This window comes from Podarcis filfolensis, assembly GCF_964270895.1.
Source record: "Podarcis filfolensis genome assembly, chromosome: 11".
Taxonomy (NCBI): Eukaryota; Metazoa; Chordata; class Lepidosauria; order Squamata; family Lacertidae; genus Podarcis; species Podarcis filfolensis.
The window spans coordinates 43,380,481-43,404,276 of NC_139613.1; the positions used below are offsets into that span (position 1 = coordinate 43,380,481).

Consider the following 23,796-nt stretch of genomic DNA (forward strand, 5'->3'; position numbering starts at 1 on the left):
TACCTAATTATCTACTTGCACTTTGACATGCTTTCGAAATGCTAGGTTGGCAGGAGCAGGGACCGAGCAATGGGAGCTCACCCCATCGCAGGGATTCAAATTGCCAACCTTCTGATCGGCAAGTCCTAGGCTCTGTGGTTTAACCCACAGCACCGCCCATGTCCCTTTGATAACCAAACTCACATGTTTATAAGATACCTTCTTCTCCAGTTCTTATATACATGGAGAACTACTGAAGGTTCTGAAACAATGGCTCCCTTGGCTGATACCTGGGGGTTCAGGGCCCTATGTTGGTCCCCAAGCATTTTCACAGCTCATTTTCTCCTATCCCTGGGTCCCATTGTTCCACTGCCTTGTCCTCTGCCTTGAGGAAAAGAACCCTGAAGGCAGGAAAAATCATGCATAGCAATAAACTGGGGATACAAGTCTTCCATTTGCGTTAATTTACTCTGAATACAAAATTTGGGGTCTTTTTATTTGCAGAAGCAGTGGTATTTCTTCCACGGAGAATTAACAGCATTGCCTATAGTCACATAGAGAAGTAGTAAAATGCTTGCTAATTATAAAAAATACAATAATTTTCAAAGAAAGATTGGATATAACAGAATCATTTTCACACTGATCTCTCTCTCTCTCCCTCCCTCCCCCTCCTCTTGCATTTCTGTCTACAAGCAAAAGCCCCCTTTTCACTATCTCAGAATGTGTCACCCATTCATAAGGCCATTGGAAAAGAATGAATGGCAACATTCTTAACAATGAGGCTATTTAGAACATACAAATTGCCTAATTCAGCAGCACCCATTCAGCACTTCATGACAATGAAATGGAAGTTCTGTTATTTTATTTTTATTGATGGATCTTAAGACCACAGAACAAATTCTTTACACCTCATAAAGCGTTGATAGTTACTTAGCCCAATTGGAGGGAAGGGCTGATGGCACCACCACGGCTTCAAAACGCTCCTTACCTGCTCCGAATCTCTATCTTTTCCACAGCATGGTGAAATAGCCAGGCTTTAAAAAAGTAAATTGGATGCAACCTATTCTTGGTGGCTCTATCAATATCTAGCAACTCGGGGGGGTGGGGGGTGGGGAGAGTGAAATAAATGTACCAGTAAAGAAGGCAATTTAGTGCCCTCTACCCTTGCTGAAATGAAGTACAACCGACATGTGCTTTGAACATCTTTTATTTGTAACAATCACTAAAGGACTGGACTGCAAAACAGCACAGTAAATATAAAGCAAAACAACACAGCAAGGTCTGTCAGGAATCTAAGACTGTAATCAAAAGTGCTGCCCTTCCTCTCCCTGCTTCAGTTTACGTACCTTTTAACCATTTTGAATCATGTTTGACTGTCCGCAGAGTTGGGCTGTCTCCAAGGCTCCGGTAAATGACCGCATCTATTGCAAGGAAGTCTGTCACAGTGGCAGAATACAGTTTTCCCTCTTCAGAGGTGGAAATGAAAGAAGGAGAGAGAGAGAGAGAGAGAGAGGCAGAGACAGAAAACAACAGAGAGAAACAGAGTGAAAGAAGAGTTCATTTATCTTTCCTTAGGAATCATTGAAACAGGCTATCGAAAACAATCCAAAAAGGACCACAAGGGTCATCTAGTTCAACTCCCTACAATGCAGGAATATTTTGCCCAACGTGGGGCTCAAACCCATGACCCTGAGATTAAGAATCTCATGCTCTACCGACTGAGTCACTGCATAAAAGAATGTGGTATCTGACTGGACCTTTTGTGCAACCAATATGGCATTTTGAAATAATTTTCAGAAGAATACACTTTGACTTTGATATATATCCCCTGACGTGTGTGTGTGTGTGTGTGTGTGTGTGTGTGTGTGTGTGTGTTCAAACAGATATGCAATCAAACATAAAAAAGGTAAAGGACTCCTGGACGGTTAAATCCAGTCAAAGGTGACTATGGTGTTGCGGCGCTCATCTCGCTTTCAGGCCGAGGGAATTGGCATTTGTCCACAGACAGCTTTCTGGGTCATGTGGCCAGTATGACTAAACTGATTCTGGCAAAACAGAACACCATGACGGAAACCAGAGTGCACGGAAATGCCGTTTACCTTTCTGCCACTGTGGTACCTATTTATCTACTTGCACTGGCATCCTTTCAAACTAATAGGTTTGAAACATATTCAGACTTTATCAGGAGAAATAAATCATGCACTGCCGCAGTTCTGAAAAGAGGGTGCAGAAACATTTGCAGATTTGCTCTGGTTAAAAAATAGTTTAGAAATGAAATGAAGGCTGAAATCCTAGCGTGTAAGGGCCATTGGATGCAGTGGAACTTGCTCCGAAGTAAATGTGCATATGATTACATTGAACAGGACTGGATGAACATGTGGCAATCGTACTGTTTTGGACACAGCCTCTGCAGGAAGAAGTATCAAGATATGTTCTACAACAATGCCACTAAAAAAATTACTGTCTAACAGCAACAATGTCGTATGCAGGTAAGTAATCAAGAATCCAGATTGGAGTAAAAGTTGGATGATTTCAAATATTCAGGATTTTGTGTTTTGTGAATTAACGCAGGTTAGTCTATTATGCAGGGATGCGGGTGGCGCTGTGGTGTAAACCACTGAGCGTAGGGCTTGCCGATCAGAAGGTCAGCGGTTCGAATCCCTGCGACGGAGTTAGCTCTCGTTGTTCGGTCCCTGCTCCTGCCAACCTAGCAGTTCGAAAGCACGTCAAAGTGCAAGTAGATAAATAGGTACCGCTCCGGCGGGAAAGTAAACAGCATTTCCATGGCTGCTGTGGTTCGCCAGAAGTGGCTTAGTCATGCTGGCCACATGACCTGGAAGCTGTCTGCGGACAAACGCTGGCTCCCTCGGCCTATAGAGCGAGATAAGCGCTGCAACCCCAGAGTCGTCCACAACTGGACCTTTACCTTTAGTCTATTATGCAATCTAGTACATTTTTAATAGGGAGTGGGGGACATAGTAGTTAGACACCCTGCTTCTTCTGGTGCTAGGCACCTGCTGGGGGAAAAAAACATCCCAAAGGTTTTCCCAGGTGGTTTCCACAATACTACTGCGTATTCTACAGCTAAATTTGAAATGGGATCATTGGGGTTCATGCTAACACAATTTCCGTAATGAGACAATTTAATCTAAAATCTATAAGGCACAAATTTCCAAAATGCCATTCTATAATCAATGGCCCAAATTAACCCCTCTAATAAGCACTCAATTTTTAAACTACTGCAAAAAGAAGAGTTAATTGCATTTCATTGCATGCATAATAAATCATGATTAAACCCACAGACTCTGGTTGAGTCCCCTCCCCTGCCACAGCTGGTAACAAAACACCAGGAAGCTGAATCACACCAGGTTTGTCCTTTTTTTCTCCTTTCTATTTTAGCCCACAAAGTGTGGAACCATACATAATGAATGGTTATTACTACAGTTCATGTGAAATATTTTGTTTTATCATGGGCTTTCAGAAGGCAGGATGTGAAAAGATGTTCTGCCTCACCCTGACATTGTGTTCTATCAGAACACTATTTCCTATTTTTCAAATACCAAAAGAAAATAAGAAATTGTTCATGTATGCAACATCAGCAACCCGGATTTTACTAGCCCCAAGATGGAAGGAAGACACGATACCAACAATAGAAGAATGGCAATTGAAACTGATGGACTCTGCTGAAATGGCTAAACTTACAGAAAAGCTCAGAGACTATGATAATGAGAAATTTTAAAAAGAATGGCAAACATTTATTGTATATGTACAAAAATATTGTAAACAAGTAGAAACGTTGGCAGGCTTTGATTAAATACTTGCAAGTAGTTTAAAATGAGATAAAATCTATGAAAGGAAACCTGAATTAAAATACTAAAGTTTGATGGCATGTAGTTACAATATGAGGATAAGAAAATGAGGCTTAAGTATAATTATGCAGAAAATGTATATATTTATGAACCAGGAAAGTAAACGGAGGGAAGTCAGGAGGTTAAAAAGAACCTCCAAAAAAAGTGAATGTTATATGATTACTTTTACTTTTTTAAAATTCTTTTTTACTTGTATCAATTTCTTATCTTTTCTTGTTGATGCAAAATGTTGAAGCTGAAATCATAAAATCAATAAAAATTTATTTACATAAAAAAGAACACTATTTCCTTTTATACATACAAGTGCAGATAATGCCTTGCAAAACAGAGAGGTCTGAATAGGTCACCATCCATTCATTAGTCCCAAGCTACATGATACGTTGGAAGCTAATTATTTCCTCCTGACTTCTACTATAGGTTATTGTTCATAAACTCACCACCTTGGTATCTGAAGAAGTGTGCATGCACACAAAAGCTCATACCAATAACAAACTTAGTTGGTCTCTAAGGTGCTACTGGAAGGAATTTTTTTTATTTTGTTTCGACTACGGCAGACCAACATGGCTACCTACCTTGTGGATGTGCATCATAACTGTACTAAAGTAAGCACAAAACTGTAATACAGTGTGTTATTTTTTCTGTTGCTTTATTACCTGCAAACAACGCAACGTTGGCATGCTTTGCATCATAAGGACACCTGGCCATTCCACTGAACTCATCTCCCAGAAACTCCAAAGTATCCATCTGAAAAACAAAATAGCAGAATCCCTTTAGAAGCAAATAAACCAGACTAAATGAACACTCGTGGAGTTCCTTTCAGAGTTCCTTTTCTTCCTTTATCTGCAGACATTTTTACTGTGTTTTAAGAACACAGCTAAATTATGGTATTAACCTACTTTTTCACAGTTTGCAATCATGTGGAGCACGGCTTGCCATTTATTTATTTTTTTACTGCAAAAGAGCCTCTTTTCCTCATACTATTTATAACCAGAATCATGCTTCTCTTTTCTTTTTTTGCAATTTCCCTTTCGGAAAGACATTTGATATTTTGGTTGGAGTCGGTGTCATGCATAAATCCTCTTTCTGCCTGTCAAGAATTAATCTGCGAAGTACTTGTAAATCTCAGCCTTAAGTGTAACCCTTGGGAAACTAATTCTCCATAGGGTAGCCGTAATTATACAAATAACCAGCTCAACACAAAGCAGAAGTTCAGCAGGTTTATAGCAGAAGCTACAGGGAAAAGTACAGAGCCTATGGGCCTAAGATTCATGTATCTCAGGATTACTCAGCAGTGACTTTTGTTTTATGTGGGTTCTTGGATCTATCTAGCAAATTCAATTTACTTCAAGCATAAGATACAGAGTTTGAAACGCTAGTGTGGATAATCAGCCATCTAAGCACCACCAGTCGCATCCAATCAAATTCCAGTCCCGTGTATTGAGAGGCCTATTTCAAAGCAATGGGTGATTTGTCATCATTTGTTTCCTGTCTTGTATCTCCTCCTCTCTAGACCTTCTGAAGGGAATCGCTTGTGTTTATCCTAGGATGGAAAAGCGTTTAAAATAATTGTAAAAAGGAAAGGAGTTCTGCTTGGAGTACAGTGTTCTGGGCCCATCTGCACTTTCGCTTCCAATGCCCAAGGGACGACAGTAGCATCAGGCCAGCGCACGTCAAGTGCTCTAACACTGCTGAGCCCAGGTGCTCCAGTGACCTTCTGAAGGCCCCTGAGATGTTATTGAGTGCAGGCTTTCTGACAGCACTGCAACAGGTGTGGAAACCAAACTGGGCCCATATATCATTGGGAATGAAACATCTGTAGAAACAATAAAAGAAGGCCATTTATATTCCCCACATGATTCCACAATATCTATATCTGTATTTGCACAAGAAATATGGCTTCCCAGCTGGAGGACTCCTTGAGGTTTGTCTATCACATTTATTACAGTGAGGAATAAAGCACAGTTTCCCAAACTATATCATTGCATGACTCCCCAAATTCAAGAAAAATAACTGCCTCTCTACATGTAAGACAGAGAATTAAGCTTGTAGCCTTCTACTCTGCTCTTTGGTTTGCTGGAAGGAGGAGAATGATCATCTATGAAACCATGAAGTGCTTGAGAGTGTCAGAGCAATCAGGGTCTTGGGGGAATGTAGAGTTGCCACAATGATAAACTACAGATAATCGGCAATATGGCAAGATGTGTATTGGTTTTGGAATTATAATTCCTACCCCAAGAAACAAAGGAGAAGCTTGAGTGTCTCCTCTGAATTCTCTACAGCTTCCTTTGATTCACACTGAGAGAACCTGAGGACTGAAGTAACATCAGCTTGATGTGGTACTTGAAACCAAAGAATATTAGCTATGTGTTGGGTATGGTAAATATGAAGTCAGCGAAGATGATGCATGGTGAGATGTATGTTGTGGCAGAGTAGTCAATATGAACTGCAGTATGCCATTTATCCAGATGAAAAAACCATCTTCCCAACAAGACCATTTTCAATCATCTCTTACAAGGGATGCATATTGCAGAAGACAGGGACTAGGTACACTTTGCATACCCAATAATCTGTACTCCATATGCCCATAAGAATCACACCCTCTTAGAATGCAAAGAATCATACCTACTTAAGAGTTCTATCTTACTGCGGCTTGATAAGGGTACAACCCTTCCTCTTTTTACAGATTGGAGAACTGGACCAAAACCAACCTAATGGATTTCATTAGGGACAAATGTAAGGTTTGGCAGGAATAAGCAGCTGCACAAATATAAGATGGGGGGCACCTGTCTTGCCAGTAGTACATGTGAAAAGGATCTAGGGGTCTTAATAGCTCATAAGCTTAACGTGAGTCAACAGTGTGACGCAGCAGTGAAAAAGCTAATGCTATTCTAGGCTACATCAACAGAAGAAGTGTGTCCTGATCAAGGAAACTCATAGCACCGCACTATTCTGCCTTGGTCAGACCACACCTGGGATACTGTGTCCAGTGCTTGGTACCACAGTTTAAGGAGGATAATGACAAGCTGGAATGTGTGTAGAGGAAGGCAACCATGATGACAAAGGGTTTGGCAACCAAGCCTGATGAGGAAGGGTTGAGGGAGTTGGTAAATAGGAAACTGAGAGGACAAATGATAGCCATCTTCAATGACCACATGGAAGATAGAGCAAGCTTGTTTTCTCCTGCTCTGGAGGCTAGGACCCAAACCAATGGCTTCAAAGTACAAGAACGGAGATTCCAACTAAACATCAGGAATAACTTTCTGATAGTCAGAGCTGTTGGGACAGCGGGATGGACTCCCTTGGAAGGGGGTGAACTCTACTTCTTTGGAAGTTTTTTTAGCAAGGCTGGATGGCCACCTGTCATGGATGCTTTAGTTGAGATTCCTGCATTGCAGCGGGTTGGACTAGATGACCCCAGGGATCCCTTCCACCTCTACAATTCTATGATTAAATTATTTAAGACAGATCACATCTAGAGTTCCTCTAATGGGGAGATGGATGCAGTATCGAGTGCGTCAATGTTGCACTTTTAAAATCATTTCCAAAGTATTGTGAATATACAATTTTAATGAACAGATTAACTGATTAAAAATGTTTTTAATTGACTGAAGTTATTTAACTGGGCTGTAGCCTCACTTTTGCTCGCTAGATACCTGCCCCCCCCACAATGTAGTATTTTCATTCGCTCCTCCATAAACCCCATGCATGCGGATTTGAACTATAGCAGTAATTGAGGATTTTATGAGGCACAGCTTAGATTTGTCAGCACACAAAGCTGGTGAAAGCTTTCACCGTTGCTAAGTTAACATGTCTGAAGCAAGCAGATGACATCCAAGATCCTACTATAAATCCTAGAGCTCTGGTTGCTACTATAGTTGTTCTTCTCTTCCATTTATAACAACCTAGCTATAGCAGCAAGAGTGTCAAGAGCTCCTGCTCAGAGCGCCAGCCAGCCATTCTTTCTTTCAAAATAATCTGTTCTATCCTCCTCACCCCTCCAGTTTTTTGTCCTATCCTCTGGTCATTCAACATTCTGTGATATCTGAGAAGCCCAGTCCTCACTGAGTTGTTCTAGGGTTTTTCGTTGCCTTCAGTTTTTTTCTCTACAAACTTTTTCTATATCTGCAGATCTTGGGTTTTTGCAGAATGTGCCTTCGTTCTTCTTTCTCAGTAGTCCTATAATCATGCTGGCGCTCACCAGCCGAGTTGGCTATTAGTATATATGAGAAAACCTTCTCTGCTCTCAGGAGAGGAGCTGGAGAGGGGCCTTGCAAATAAAGAGAAATTATAAGCACAATGTGCTTTTCACTGTGCCTCAGTTTCTAACAGCCAGATCTAAAGCGGCAAAAAAACATTTGCAATGACTGCAAAGAGTGTTCCTTCCAGGACTGAACACCTAGGACCAAAATGATGAGTAACTGCAAAAGATACAAATTGAATTTCTGCGCACCAAGAGTCACTGCTGTGCTCAGGTAAGAAGGGAAATGAACTTTGGTGCCAAAACTTGCTTTCTTCTGAGATGATCTGAGTAGCTGAACAGCAGCAGCTGATCAGTGCTGACCACTTCACTCTTCAAGTGAGCCAGTTTCCTGCTGTACCAACCTCTTCGCTGCCTATATTCGCAACGGCGGGGCTGGGTATAACACCACAGCCAGGCTCCTACTTCCATATGCTTGAGATGGCTACAAATCCTTAGCTTCAGGCATCTCCTTTCAGGTCTGTCAGAGTTGAACATTTTAATTAACAACCACCAAGGGAATAACTTGACTGTACCAAGCGGTAAGATAGTCTTCCAAGTGAGTACAAAGTATTATCGGGCTTACGCAGCAATAAATACTGATTCAAGAGGATTGCGAAAGATACCTAAATTGCTTCAGGCGCACCTTAATTTCAGACAGGGACTAAACCTACATTCTGCAATCCAAAACTCTGTAGGGTTCCGATACACACATGCAGCTCCACGTGAGCGAAGGCTTTCCCATTCAATCTCAGGGAAGCAGCTGTGTGAGCAACGGATCTGTGTATGTCTAAAAGCTCTCAGCACAACAGCAAGTGGAAACCCAACTTCAGGATGAGGGAGGTCAAACTAGAGCAGATAAATGGAATCATCTCACAAGGCAGTCTTCTGTTGCTTTACCTAGCCTGCAGCTCACCCTCCCTGGTGGGCACCATTGCAGGCTGGCATTTCTCCATGCGCCGGGATCCAATAAGGGAAGCACCAGTGGCTGTTTCCCAGGCAGCAAAGGAAGCCTCTGGGCTGCTTGGGTATTTGGTCCCGCCTGCTTGTCTAATCAGCGAACCGCAAATGAGCACGGGCTACTAGGAGGTGCACTTATATTACATACGCACATGACTTGCTCTACAGCCACCATTTGTTGGATCTTCTTCCACCCTCCCACCCTTTATATACAGTGGTACCTGGGGTAGAGACTGCTAACCCAGAAATAGTACCTCGGGTTAAGAACTTTGCTTCAGGACGAGAACAGAAATCACACAGCAGTGGCGCGGCGGCAGCGGGAGGCCCCATTAGCTAAAGTGGTACCTCAGGTTAAGAACAGACCTGTGGAACGAATTAAGTTCTTAACCCGAGGTACCACTGTATTGCTGTGGCGTGTTGTTCTCCCCAATCTTGCTATGGCATAGTTGGTCGCCGTATTTGGGGCCAGGCTGGAATTTCCCCAGTTGGCAAATTGGCTTTTCGCCATCCTCATAGCAATTGTCACAACTTTGGCGGTTCTGGAATTGGACAGGTGTAGTCTTGGTTGGAGAGGAGGTTACAGCCTCTGCCTGGCCCCTCTGAAGTGGCGTATCCTGTTAAAGGGATCCAGGGGAGATGCTTCTGTCCAGTCACCTGGGTGGGGGCGCAGGGCCACAGCACAGGTACAATCTAGTGGGGGGGGGGAAATTACCCCTTGATGTAGGTCAAGGATTCCTTCATTTCCGGTTGACCACAAAACTCAAGTTCTTCTGGCAGGCAGGCCGGCCGGCCGGAATGGGTGGCATCTACCCAGTGCCTATGCCAAACCTCTTACATCCGTTGTCAATAAAGTTGTGGCCTGATTTCACCCAAATATTGGTTGTCATGTATTTTATTTTTGGTATTGAGGAAGACCAAAGGCTAGGAGGGATGCCTTGCCACACACAAAAAAAATGCTGAATGCATTTTAGTCAAATGTAGTTCTGCTGATACCAATAGATTTCAAGCCATTATAATAATTTACGGTAAAATCTTTCCAGTCATTAATGCATTCTTTAAAAATGCAATGCATACCTTATAATTTCTGCAGGAGGGACTGAAGGCATTTGTCCCACAAATAAATAATGTATCATCATCTCTTTTTAGAAGAACCTTAATAAAATTATGACATTCATCCTGCAAAAAATAAGAAGAGCACAAATATTATTTCAGCGAACACATTGCTGTTCTTCTTAACACTTTCAGGTTTCCTTGCAAAATGGCTACAACAGTTAAATAAAAATATTTGTTTGACCAGTACAAACGGGCTTAACCAAATGGTTGTTTAACCAAACAAATTGGCTGTTAGGACCTGAGACTATCATATTGCTCCTCTTTGCTGATGTTCATTAGATGGAGTGAATCTTAATGCTAGTCTTTAATTCAAGAATAGGACCTCAGTACTTCACTTTCCTACACTATGGTAAATGACACTGCTAGTAAGTACCAGCTTAGTAAAGAGAGCTCAGGATGTAATGGAAAAAATGGAGCCGACTATATTTCATTTAGGTTTATCCACAGTTAATCATATCTTGCATTACTATAACATTTGTCTAAGATCATTTCTGCCTCCCTATACCCAGAAAAAGGCCACATATATTAGACACACTATTATGCCAGCAACCAATGGAAATTGAATAGTTGTGCTTAGCTCCTCAATATAGCATTGAATGATGTCAGTACACCTTGCTGAATCCCAATCCCGGTGGCTCCTAAGCATTTTACGATGTTGCTGTGTCTGCTGTCATAATGTTTCATCACATTAGAAGCAAACTATTTTTGCAAATTAAAGTCTTCAATAAGCTGATGGGCGGGCTGTGTGTGTGTGTGTGTGGAAGCAATTACTAGCTGAATGGCATGATCCACATCACAGAGAGTGGTCTGAGATAACAGTCAAGAAGCTAAACAAAACTGGCAGCTGCCAGAGAAATGAAAATTACCTACCTTATGTTTTCCCTTCATTCTGCATGTGTCTACATCGAGCTGCCTGGATTTCCACGTCAATTTCTGCAAGGATCAAGGAAGAAATCAATTAAGAGCCCAGAGGTTGTTGTGTTTGATTTCAAAAGTAAGAGTTCCCTAAGGAAAACTACTTCTCAATCTAAGCTTATTGAAAGCTTTCTGCACTTTGACTATGGTTAATTTACCATAACAATGGAACACCACAGATGCAGAACACTTGGAAAGCTTTGAATGGTACCTGCAAACTGAAAACACCTCACTGAAAACAAGCCAATTTGGTGAGAGGAAAACATTAACAAATGGTTGCATATTCATGTTTTCCTTGTTAATATAATGTAATAATGTAATATTTGTAATACTGTATAATGTAATACTAATATAATGTAATAATGTATTATAATTATAATGTATACATATAATGCAATAATATTTACATATATAAGTATTTGTATATGTGTGTGTGAAAATCTGTGTTTTATTTGCAATAAATGTGTGTACATCTATAACAAAATCTGTTTTATCTGCAATGAAATAAAATTGGTTACACATTTGACTGTTGCCTTGTCTTCTAATTTTGAACTTTTTAGTCACAGTAACATTTGCAAGGTTTACATAAATTAGGGTTGCCATGTTTTAAAAAGTGAAAATCCGGACATTTTAACCGATTTTAGATAATTCTGCCCGAATGCCATTTCCAAAGGGCAAATCCCAGGAAATTCTAAACATATGGCAGTCCTAAAATAAATATATCCAGACTTTCACCAATGATTGTTGGGTGGGTTACATAAAATATATTGCTATATAAAACAGCAGATGAACTTACAACTTCAATTAAAATGTCAATTAAAATCAAACCAGCAGCAATAAACAGGAGGGGCAACCTTCACTTATCTCAGTCCATCTTCTACAAATGCCTAAGCTATGACTCTACCACGTTTTAAACCAAAGATGGACTCTGGCATTCTACCTGAACCCACGACAGAGAAACAATGAGATCTGATTCAAGCAACCTGTCTTACTCAAAACTGGCTCACAAACTGGAAGGGTTCTCTCTCTCAGTGGAAGAGTCCATGCTTTGTGGGTAGAAGATCCCACATTGCCACATAAGGCTGGGGACAGACTTCTGTTTTAAAACTCTAAATAGCTGCTAAATAGTGAGTACAAACAATACTCAGCTGGATTGATCAATGGTGTGCATTGGTATAAGATAGCTTCCTATGTTCCTGTCTTCAGAAGCTTTTACTTGCAAAAACCATTCTCTTTGAACTCTCCTCTGGCTGAAAACAAATGTCAAACTCGCTTATTTGTTGCTCTATAAACTAGATTTTGGCTAATGAGCGGACCTGTTTTAAATTACTTGCACTCAAAGGGGAGGGAAATGTTGATAACTGGAGCCACTGAAAGATATACTGTCTGGGTACCTTAAATCACATAATGCATGTCTTAAAATACCAACAGTTATGCAAATATTGCGGACAATATTTCCACCTAACATATAGCTCTGTTACTCAGTTGTGAAGTATCTTTATCAAGTAAAACGTGTTTTTTTCACTGATGTTGCATCACCATTTTCCCAACTGATTCTCAGGTCTGTTAGTTTAGCCTGTAATTTTAGCTCCACTCTTGAACATGATGTTAGTCATCATTCCCAGGGTGCCAGATGCACACAAAGAAGTGAGACAAGCCTTTTTCTCCCAACTCTGATACCTACGTACAGCTCTTTCTTATCACACGTCACTTATGGCCTACTTAACGAGGAACGGGAAAAACACTTCAATTTCCATCTTAATTTACCTTGGGTACAATGTAGATGTCCTTATAAGCCAATTAGAAAAAAACAACAACCTATGTTTTGCTTAGCATATATCTGCTTGATTATATACATTATAAAATGAAGTAATAATAATAAATAAATAAACTTTACAAAAAATCTGCTTGATTGCAGATCCCCCAAGTGCCTGTTTTACAGGGGCAGTCCCGGATTTACAGATGTCATCCTGGTTTCTGATTTGATCCCAGAATGTTATAACCTTCCTTAGAACGTCCCTATTTTTATTGGGGAAATGTTGAAAGGTATGGTAGGACATCCCTATTTTCATCAGAGAAATGCTGGAGGTTATGGAATTATACGACCCACCAAGCCAAGGAGGTAAGTAACTATACAACCTTTAGAAGACCTCTGAAGGCAGTATAGGGAAGATTGTTTTTTTTAAAAAAAAAGTTTAATATTTTATTATGTTTTTATATATGTTGGAAGCCTCCCAGAGTGACTGGGACAACCCAGTCAGATGGGCAGAGTATAAAATAATAAAGTAATCATCAAATAGGACGTCCCTATTTTCATTGGATAAATGTTGGAGAGTATGTGATTGGACATAAAACCATATTCATTAAATATGGTAAATTCATTAAATAGGTAAGCAGAGTTTGCTTATTAAAAGGGTCTTATAGCCAATTACTATGGTATTAGCTGTTCAACAAAGCTTCAGGATCCAAGTAAGACATTTGATGGACATTACAATGCAGATTACTTATCATCTCAGCTAAGCCACTTATCAGAAGTTCACTGGGGACATGGCAGATCTTCCAGCTCTCCTCTATGTGATTAATATGCACCATCCACCTTGATCAGTGCAATTTTAAGAGCAATGTTGGAAAGAAGTGTGAAGCTAAGTTCCTTTTCTAATTTATCCCCCCGTTTCTTCCTGTGTCCTTGGTGGGAGAATGACAGAATGCTACTTACTTTGCTAAAATAAATTTCTTCTGTATGTGATGCATCCATATCAACAGTATAAATATGGTCCCTGTAAACAAAGGGGAAAGAATGAATGCCAAAATAAACTCAGACATTGTCACAAAAAGAGTCCTTTGCAATCAGATAAATCATTGCCCGTATTTGGGGGTGGGGGTGGGGGACAGGACCCTGGGGCCAACTCCAAAGAAAGCTAGGAGATACACCTTCTGATTTATATGTTTTATGAAGGAAAGGAAAGGAAACTTAAAGGTCATCAACTCAACATGAACAGCTGTTTCACTTATATATTTTGCGAATTGGAATGGTGACGGCTTCCGACTTCCACAATCACAACAAGGATGCTGTTGAAAAAAGGGACATTTATATGAAAACAAGGAGCTGACTATCATGTGAAATGACTGGGAGTTTACTTCTAATACTGGAAACAGGGTGTTCAGATGAATCTTATTCTGTAATTCTAAGTATAGGTCTGTTCCTCCTGGCTAGCCTCGCAAGCCCATTTTGGCATGCTTCTCCAGCTGGTGGACCTTGGGGGGGGGGTTCTAGTGAAAAACAAACTAAACAAAGACCTGAGATCCCCATATCCCTATGCTGAGCATAACAGGAGCCTGTAAGCTTGTGGGCCTCGGATTCACAAGTGATGGCTATGATTATTCTAATAGATACACAGCCCATGAGGATCTTACAATTTTGTGAAAAATAACCCTTGTGTATGAAGGGCTTGAAGTGACGCGAGTGGCGCTGTGGGTTAAACCACAGAGCCTAGGGCTTGCCGATCAGAAGGTCAGCAGCTCGAATCCCCACGACGGGGTGAGCTCCTGTTGTTCGGTCCCTGCTCCTGCCAACCTAGCAGTCTGAAAGCACGTCAAAGTGCAAGTAGATAAATAGGTACTGCTCCTGCGGGAAGGTAAACGGCGTTTCCGTGCGCTGCTCTGGTTCGCCAGAAGCGGCTTAGTCATGCTGGCCACATGACCCAGAAGCTGTACGCTGGCTCCCTTGGCCAATAAAGCGAGATGAGTGCCGCAACCCCAGAGTCGGCCACGACTGGACCTAACAGTCAGGGGTCCCTTTACCTTTACTATGAAGGGCTTTGGACAGAATACCATGTCCAGTGCTATTTATTTAGAAAAAGTGGTGTCGGAACTCACCATAAACGCCTCCCTTGTTCTCTTAGAATGACAATGGTGGCTACCTGAGAGGAGCCAAAACTGAGTTCTGTGAGTTCCGGCTGAAAAAAAAGCCGACCATGTCCCATATACCCAAATAAGTTTTGTTCAGGTGTGTTCTAATATCTCCTTGTTTAGCTGACTGAACATCTTTTGTCAGGTTCTCTGGATACCATATGGATTTTAGGGATACCATTTAAGATTTTAAGGCGGCTAGGTTTTCTTCATTGTTTCAAGGCTATTTTCCCAACCACAGCCAAGATGTTTTGACAGAAAGTATGAAGGGAAATGGTTTGACAATAACCACACAGTTCCCAAAAGCCCTGTTAATTTCGCTGCATTTGATGACCAAATTGAGTTTCAGCATTTACCCTCTGGCAGAGAGAGGACAACATTGCTTTACCTAAGTTGCTCGTGTTCATTCTTGTTTTGCTGAGAACTAGGTTCTTTAAAAAAAAAATTCTGCCAGTTTCTCCTTGGAAACACAGAATAGGGCCAAGAAGTGCAAGTGAGATATTTCTACACATTCCCCTTCTGTGCTCAACGGACTACAAGGGCATTTTCAACTTGGAGATAGGAAAGCAAAACACTCAGTCTAATCAAACCTTGAAGCATCTGCTCTGAATTGGGAGCAAAGAATAGGGCAGTTGGAGACTTAAAAAAAAAAAATAGCCATAATTTCATTTCTCCTTCTACCCCTTTAACATAACCTTCTCTCTATTTCCCAACCCCCTTCTCCACTACAGGAAGAATTGCTGTTGAAATTAAATGATCTTCTGCTTTTAAAGGACCCGTGGAAACCTGCTGAGAGTAGTATACGCACACAGAACTTCCATTTTTGAAATCTCTGCTGTCAAGATTTGTTTAGTTTTAACAGACTGGGAGGGAAACAAGGTTACCCTCTAACTAAAGCAGACACAGAACCCTCGTTGCTGCAAAGAATAATAAGCAAAATTCTTCCCACGTGGGAGAATAGGGGCAGTATTGTTAACAGAACCAGGCTTTCATGATTTTGCTGCCTGCCACTGCACCAGAGGCAGTTTGCTTTGCAAGATGCCAAACCGTGGAAGGAGTTTGTGTATGTGTTTCTTTTCAGACATTCCATCTTCAGTAGAACATGTCATTTATTTATAAGGTAGCTTTAATGCGCTGGCTTGTTATTTGCTTGACTTCATTGGGGGAGCTGCAATTGGAGGTCAATACCAGAGCAAAATTGCCTATTTGTTTGATTTCAGCTTCATGGGTGACACAGCAGCGTGGCTTTCCCCTCCTCGCCCAATAGATTTTTCACAATTGTGCTGCTATGCAAAAGCAGACCGAAAGTAAATTAAAAATAAATAAATCTGAATTGTAAATGAACAAGCGATTATTATGCACTGGCAAGGTTTCAGAAATGTTCCACTTGCCCTCTTTTAGCACAGCTCTGTATATGTTAATTGCCAGCAAAAATGAAAGCAGAAAGATTTCAAAACAGGCTTGGGTTGCTAAGCTCTATTCTAACTCTGGCTCCTTCTAATGACTTAGTGACTGGTTTGCCAATCAACCCTTGGAGAAAGCAGAGGCCAACTCCTGGAGCAATCTGAATGTACAAAAGCAGATTTCCAGATAACTCGGAACCATTTCCATATGTGTTATTTAAACCACAGCTGCTCACACAATGGCAAATATTGAAAGAACTGTCAAGAACTAGTTAGGCTTTGCTAAACCGCTAACAATAAGTGACTTTGCTGTTTTATTTTCCCTGCTGCCGCCTAGCGCCTCCCCCCTTCCCCAAACTCCTACTTGGAGGATTTGTATAGCTCTTGCTAATTAAGTTATTCTTTACACAAATAGACAATCCTAGCACTTCCGTTTTTCCCCACCCCCAGGCAGCAGCACTGCAGATGGTTACCATGGCACAACTGGGTAAGGGGAAGAAAGTTAAATATTGCTGGTGCCAACTGACCCTCGGCCACCAACTGCAGCCTTTATGTGTGGCATAATTGCAAAGGGTTCATTCAGGTGTGTGCAAAAAAAATAAGAATAAAAAATCCGCAAATATCTGTGAGGGATGACCCAAAAGTGTAACGGGAGAGGGTCAAGTGCCATATGTGACCATGTATTTAATCTAACACCTTTGTTTTTATCCCCTGCTTCTCTACCTCTCTTTTTATTATAATGTGTTTTTCAAGCATACTGTATTTTTGTGCTTGATGCTTTATTATGTTTTTAACGTGTGTTGGAAGCCGTCCAGGGTGGCTGGGGCGACTTTTAGCCTTGCGTGGTGTGCAAGTAGAAAGAGGGCAGGATCCAAATATTTGGGTTGCATCCAACGCTGTTATTCCGCTTGTGAAACAAGACTTCTGTTGATGCAATGTAACTTCACCCCCCTCTTCACTGAACCAATCTTCCTAGAGGGTTTGGAGATTCGGGGGCAGGGCCGGCCCAAGACATTTTGGCATCTGAGGCGAACCACAAAATGGTGCCTCCCACCGGCCAGGGAAGAAGGAGCGAATGAAGAGTTAAACCAGGAGCGGCAGAAAGGGGGTGGGGGTGGGGTAGTGATCAAATCAACCTTCCCAGACGGTTGAACTGGAAATCAAAGGCCATCATGGGGTGGGTGAGTGTGCTCTGAATCACACCAGGTGGATGCAAAGCCTTAGGAGACCTCAGACGGCAGCTTCCATCATTTCCTCCATAAGGGTGGGAGGAGACCAGCAGTGTCTCCTATTCTCAAGGGGGCTGCTATGAAGATAGCATTGGGGGAGGGCTGCTGAGGAACACCGCGGCAGCAGAAGCACCTGATGTGTTCCTTGGAAGACAGATCTTGCCACCTGAGGCGGTTGCCTCACATTGCCTCATGGTTAGGCCAGTCCTGTTTGGGGAGTTAGATGAGAGGAAGGGGAAGCCACACTGTCTGTGGACCTCTACACTTGCAAAGATGGATACAACCCTTTAACACCCCCCCCCCAAGTTAAATATTCTCGTAAAAGTCACAGGAGGAGAGGAAGCAGCAAATAAACTACTCCTTTGGTATAGGTGTGAAAAGAAATGTTGTCAAATGATTCAGACTTTGCTTGTCCCTCCTCATCCTGCTCTCTTCAATGGCTGCCTCACATCACCATGCCAATCAAACATCTCTGCTTGGTGAATTAAGAGATACAAAGCATACAGAATATATAGAGACTGCTGCTTGGCCCTCGAGAGTTCAGCTCTTAATAGCTGCATATAAGGCTAACCATCCAAGGCCTTTTGCAGCTGACAATTTGATGACGTCAAGTGCTCCAAGGAATCACTGGCACTTTAAAAGAGCCCATGTGGGAACTATTAGTACTTGTTACCAGCTCAGAGAAAGACACACAGAAATTTCTTTGAGCTAGTAGTGGGTGTAAGAGCCTCTCCAGATTTTATTCTTAGCTCTTTAATGGTACTAGTCCCAGTCCTGCAACAGCAGCACAATGTCCCTTCCACGTATGGGGAGGTAGCTTTGCTGTGAAGGTATAAAACCTTTGTTTTGCATGAAACAGCAAGGCACGGATTTGGAGGAACCTGGAGCCTCAGCTACCGCTTGACATGTTTTTAAGTGTTACCATCATTTAGTAGGAGAGTTATCTGCTTTCCATGCAGAGTCCCAAGTTTTTTTACCTGCCTGCTTGTCCAAAGCTTTGAGGATGGAGGACAAGGGAGAGGAGCTGGGGCCACCAGCCGCCTATTGCAATGGGTGGGGAGCCTGGGCCCAGTGGCGTGGTGCATGTTGGGAGCCCACACAAACCTGGAAGCAACTCTAAGTGGCTGTTAAGTGATGCACGTACAAATATGCCATTTTGCTCTATGTAAAGATCTGGGATGCAATACACTCCCCACTGATTTATTGATTAATTCCCACCGATTACAGTGGTGTGGATTGTGCCTCGGCCCCTACTTTGTTCAGTGTCCTTCCTATAATCAAATGGAGTTCATAATCGCCCAAGTAAAACCTCCATTTGTATGGGGAAGGGCTGAGGTTCAATGACAATGAGCATCTGTGTCACATACAGAAGAGGCTCAAAGCTCAATCCCCAGTATCTTCAGATAGGTCTGGAAGAGACTCCATCTGAAATCCTGAAGAACGACTGACAGTCTGTGAAGACAATGCAAACTTGGGTGAACTAATGGTCTGACCTGGTGTAAGGCAGGTTCCTGTGTTCCTATCCCAGCATCCCCTTCTTCTTTTGGCAACAATGAACATGGCATACTTGTGATTTAAACAACAACAACAACCAAATCCAAGAATTAGCTCCCAAGTAAACACGGAGTACTTCTGAGATGCCACAACAAATGTTAGTCATTTGTTTTTATTGTTTTTAGGTAATTGGGTACAAATGTATACTTAACATTGCTATATTTAGACAACTGGGGCGAAAACAACACTGTGGAAAGGAACATCTGATATTGTAGCTCAGGGATCTATGCCAAGAAGAAACTCAATTAATGCATTCACAAAGCTGCTTGATAAACACCTCTGACTGGATTCATATTTGCCACTATGCTTGGGGTTATACCACAACTGCCAAAGGAGATGCAGAGCTATAGGTACAAATTTTCATTCACACTAATTATTATTTTAGGGAGTGGTACACATCGTGCTCCTTTGGGGTTGATTGTCAGACCTTTGGTCCCCACCCTGCACTCAGCTCTCACCTGTGGCTCCTAGTGAGCTCAGAGTTGCCAGAAACAGTATTCTTCAGCCATCAAGTACCACAACAAACATAAATGTTTTCAACTTCCTCCTTAAAGCAAATAATGATGGCAACAGCACCTCACTAGAGAGGGCATTCCACAAAGACCACTTGAAAGGTGGTCATGGGTCAACACCAGCTGGGAAGCCCCTGACCTAAGCCCAAGACCTTAGCGCCAGATTATAGGGTCTGAGATAGTTGGGGCTGGGAAAGACATCTCTTTTAGGATCTTGGGTTCCAAGCCATTTGGGGCTTTTTATGGCAGTGCTAACACCTGGCAACCACCAATGCTTTCGGGACCAGTAACACATGGTCCTATCAGTCCGCACCACTTACCAACCTAGCAGCTGTACTAGCTGCAGTCTCTGGGCTATCTCCAAGGACAGCTCCATGTAGAACACATTACAGAAGTCAAAGTGGGAGATCACTAGAACATAGAACTACTGAGGCCAGGCTATCCCAGTCTAGAAATGGCCTTAGCTGGCAAACCAAACCAGCCTAAGCTGGGCAAAAGTACTGCTAGCCACAGAAGCCAGTGAGAAGCCTGGAATCCCAGAGTAGTCCCACACTATGACCTGTTCCTTCAGGAGGAATACAATCCCTCTCAGAACAGGTTCTATACCTAATTCCTTGGCACGGGAATCACCCATTCGTAGCACTTCCATTTTATTGGGTTTCAAACTCGGTTAATTGGTCCCCATTCAGTTCATCACTGGCCCCAGACACCCATGCAGCACCTTCACGGCTTCTCCTGATGTCAATGGAATGGGGAGATAGAGCTGAGTATCAATATACTGTGTACCAAATGCCCAGATGACAGTCCCCAATATAGATATATAGCATAGGAGATGCTTATGGGGCCTTGTGGAGCCCCACAGCTCAAAAGCCAGGAGCCAAGGAACAATTTCCTTGTACTATTTCCTGGTAGTGACTCTGTATTATGAATAAATTATTCACTTTCCAGGTTTTCACCTAAATATAAAAGTGATGTAGGCTCTGAATTTTTACTTGTCACACAGATTCCTAGCTCAGCAAAAAACTCTTAAGTGACATTTGGAATAAAACAGTTTTTGCATATCTTTGGAGCAGAGAAAGATAACATTGCAATGCAATGAAGGCTCCAGATTTTGGAAGGCCTGTGGACATCATAGTCTCTGTGGGGTTCCCTCCCTGAGTAGACCCACAGCCTCCTTGTCATTATCACCACTATCCATTTTCAAGACTTCTCCTGATAAACTATGGCGTAACAGCATGCCGTGAAGATAAAATGGAGAGGGGGAACAGCTGTGTATGCCAGCCCAAGCTCCTTGGAGGAAAATGGGATAAGAATGCGCAAATAAACACACACACACAAATTTGCAGGCCTTGACCATGACAACATCCTTGAATCATTTCACTGTTCACTTACTGAAGTTGTGGGCTACGCCTATAGTTTCTAACAGGACTGCTCTGGAGTAACTAATTTGCTAATTGCATCTGAAGTTGCCACCTGACTAATTGTAAGTTGGCCCAACTAGTTTCTAATTAGAAAGCCCTTTTAAATTTTTGTGTAATCAAGTATGCATTAACATATCCCAATGGGCAAATGTTTAGCATTCTCAAAGAGGTAGCAATCTTCATTGCTATCCACCAATGCCAGTTCACATGACTTTGGGGTATGTATTGGCTGCTATAAACCCTATTGAAATCATTTGCCTCCCTTGTCCATGGTAAACCGGTCACAGGAGGGAAATATGCATAGGGTGTTTCCATGCAACCCCAGTGCGGATTAGCCGTGAAATGCTAGACATATGCTGAGAGGCCTATGCCCAAGCAGCTCCCCTTGGGCAGAAAGCCAATGAACACAGCTATTTGAAGTGCTTGCCACTTGTCCAGATGGTCACGTAAACTAGACCTTATGCAGGCACTCAAGAATTTGAGAGAACATTTCGGGCCAACTCACACAACTCAACTGGTACGCAGAGCAAGAGTGCTAATAAGCTGATACTTTCAAAAATTGGCGCCTACTAAAGCAAGACGCCCAACCTGCACCACAAGCCCCTGTTGGACTTCGTGCTGCTGAATAAGACCTTGCCCTTAATTGTGACTTTTCTACTAAGAGCTTTAAAACTTTGCTCACTGCTGCTTCCAAAAAGACCACAAAGAAGGAAGCTGGCTCAGCAGCTAGGTCCCATAATAATAATTAACATTAAACTTGCCAAATCCTTTGAAAGAAATGAAGTGTAAACACATCTTTCCCCCTCCGTTCTCTCTCCTGGTCTCTTTGCTTTACTATAAAATATGCTTAGTATCCCAATGACATTAAATTTTAATTCTGCTTCAAATATGTACTCATGCAACATGGATTATTCTTGTTTATTCTCCAAAACAGGCAATTAGTTGTGTACTTTAAATCAAAAACTCTTTTAAAAACATAATGATTCCAATATTCCCAAGTGCGGAGCAGCTACTGTATATTATGAATTGCTCTGGTAAAAAATGCTGAAGGCATCAGCCAGCAGGACTTTACAGCATTAAGCCCCAACTGGACATATAACACGACTCTTGGAATACAAATAAATTCCAACTGGGGTACCAAGCCCTTGAGGCTGCATTTTTTTAAAAAGCCAAAGGGAAACGTTGAGGAGGGATGGAGGCCAGCCAAGTCATTTCTTGCCTCCCACATAACTGCCTTTTTCGTCGTTGTTGAAGGAACCTTCTTTCCCTATGAAGACTATGGTTCATCTATTGATGACTTCCATGTTTCTAAGTGCAACAAAGTTCAACTTAAATATAGACACATTTAGTCAGAAACTCTTTTCTTTTGCTTTCCCCCTACCTATTAGACCATGCACCAATAATATTGGGTCTATTGCTCAAGGCTGGGCCTAGCGAGTGGGCTCCATCTATATGAATGGCTTATCCTTCAGAATGTATGGAGATCCCTGCTGGTTCAGACCAAAGACCATGCTGTTCCCACACAGGCCAACCAGGTCCCTATCAGGAGCCCACAAGCAAGACACGAACACAATAGCCCTTTCCCATTTGTGGTCTCCAATAGCTGGCATTCATAGATAGCTAGATCTGTGGCCCTTCTTTAGTCTTTTGTCTACCGATAGGGTATGATGGAGGAAGTCTCTAACTTACATGACCCCTGAGGTAGACACTTCCCTGTGGAGATCTATCATTTCCCCACTGCACCATACAGAAGAGCTTTTCACAGGGTGACTCCCAATGATACGAATGTTGCAAACCTCTAGGGTTTGCCCACATGAATATCTGGTGCCGATGGGAAATTCTTCCTGTATCTATGCGTGAGGCTGTGGTACATACAGTCATGGGGAAAAGAAAGTGCACCCTCTTTGAATTCTGTGGTTTTACATATCAGGACAGAATAGTAATCATTTGACACAGTGCAATATGTCATTTGTTATGGTTCATCTGAGGTTGTATTTACCTAATTTTAAGTCCTGATAAGGAACAGATGATTGTTATTACGTCCTGATATGTAAAACCACAGATTTCTTTTCCCCATGACTGTATTACAGTCTGGGGTGAAACGTCAGCAGGGAGAAACAGCTACGACGATTCCCGAGTTGGAGGTAAGCTTGCAAAAAACAAGGTTTGAAATTGATGTATGGGGTGATTCATTTGCAATGGACAATTCACACAATCGTGGAAGGCCTCATGTTCCCTTCTCGTGTCACTCTCACTTTGAGCTATGAAATAAACCAAAAAGAAGAGTTCTGCGTTGTTGAGAGTTCGGAAGAAAAAAGAACAAGAACTGACCTAGCAGCAATGTAGAGGGTTCTGTCCATTATCATGAGCAACTGGACGTCCAGTTTGTGCCTCTGTGGGGCGTTATGTCCTGGCTTGTGACCCACAAACACCGGATACTGTTTTGTATCTGTAGGAAACAGAGAGGAGTTGAAAGAAGAAAAGTCGAGAGACACTCAGTGAAAGCATGTAAACAGTTGTTCAGATGGTCTATCCTCAAATGCAGGATCCAGAATTCCTGCCCCAATTTCTTTCTCTTGGCATATAGGGTTAATCATCCACACAACAAATAGTCCTGCTCAACAAGATCGGTTCTTCGTTCTCACAAAAGGGATGTTATACTCTTCACAATTTTAAAAATTGTTATCCTCCCCCT

At 42.0% G+C, this 23,796-nt stretch overlaps 1 protein-coding gene across 13 annotated transcripts in view; it reads right to left on the reverse strand.

Annotated features, from left to right (window-relative positions):
- Nucleotides 1-23,796, reverse strand: part of SEMA6A (semaphorin 6A) — a 176,674-nt gene that overhangs the window by 55,834 nt on the left and 97,044 nt on the right. For all 13 annotated transcript variants that reach the window (XM_083576612.1, XM_083576617.1, XM_083576616.1 and 10 more), the window contains exons 3-8: nucleotides 23,433-23,550; nucleotides 13,790-13,850; nucleotides 11,029-11,091; nucleotides 10,120-10,221; nucleotides 4,502-4,592; nucleotides 1,326-1,445 (exon numbers count right to left, since the gene is read on the reverse strand). In XM_083576612.1, coding sequence (XP_083432738.1) covers nucleotides 1,326-1,445; nucleotides 4,502-4,592; nucleotides 10,120-10,221; nucleotides 11,029-11,091; nucleotides 13,790-13,850; nucleotides 23,433-23,550 — 555 coding nt within the window. The remainder of the gene's footprint in view (nucleotides 1-1,325; nucleotides 1,446-4,501; nucleotides 4,593-10,119; nucleotides 10,222-11,028; nucleotides 11,092-13,789; nucleotides 13,851-23,432; nucleotides 23,551-23,796) is intronic.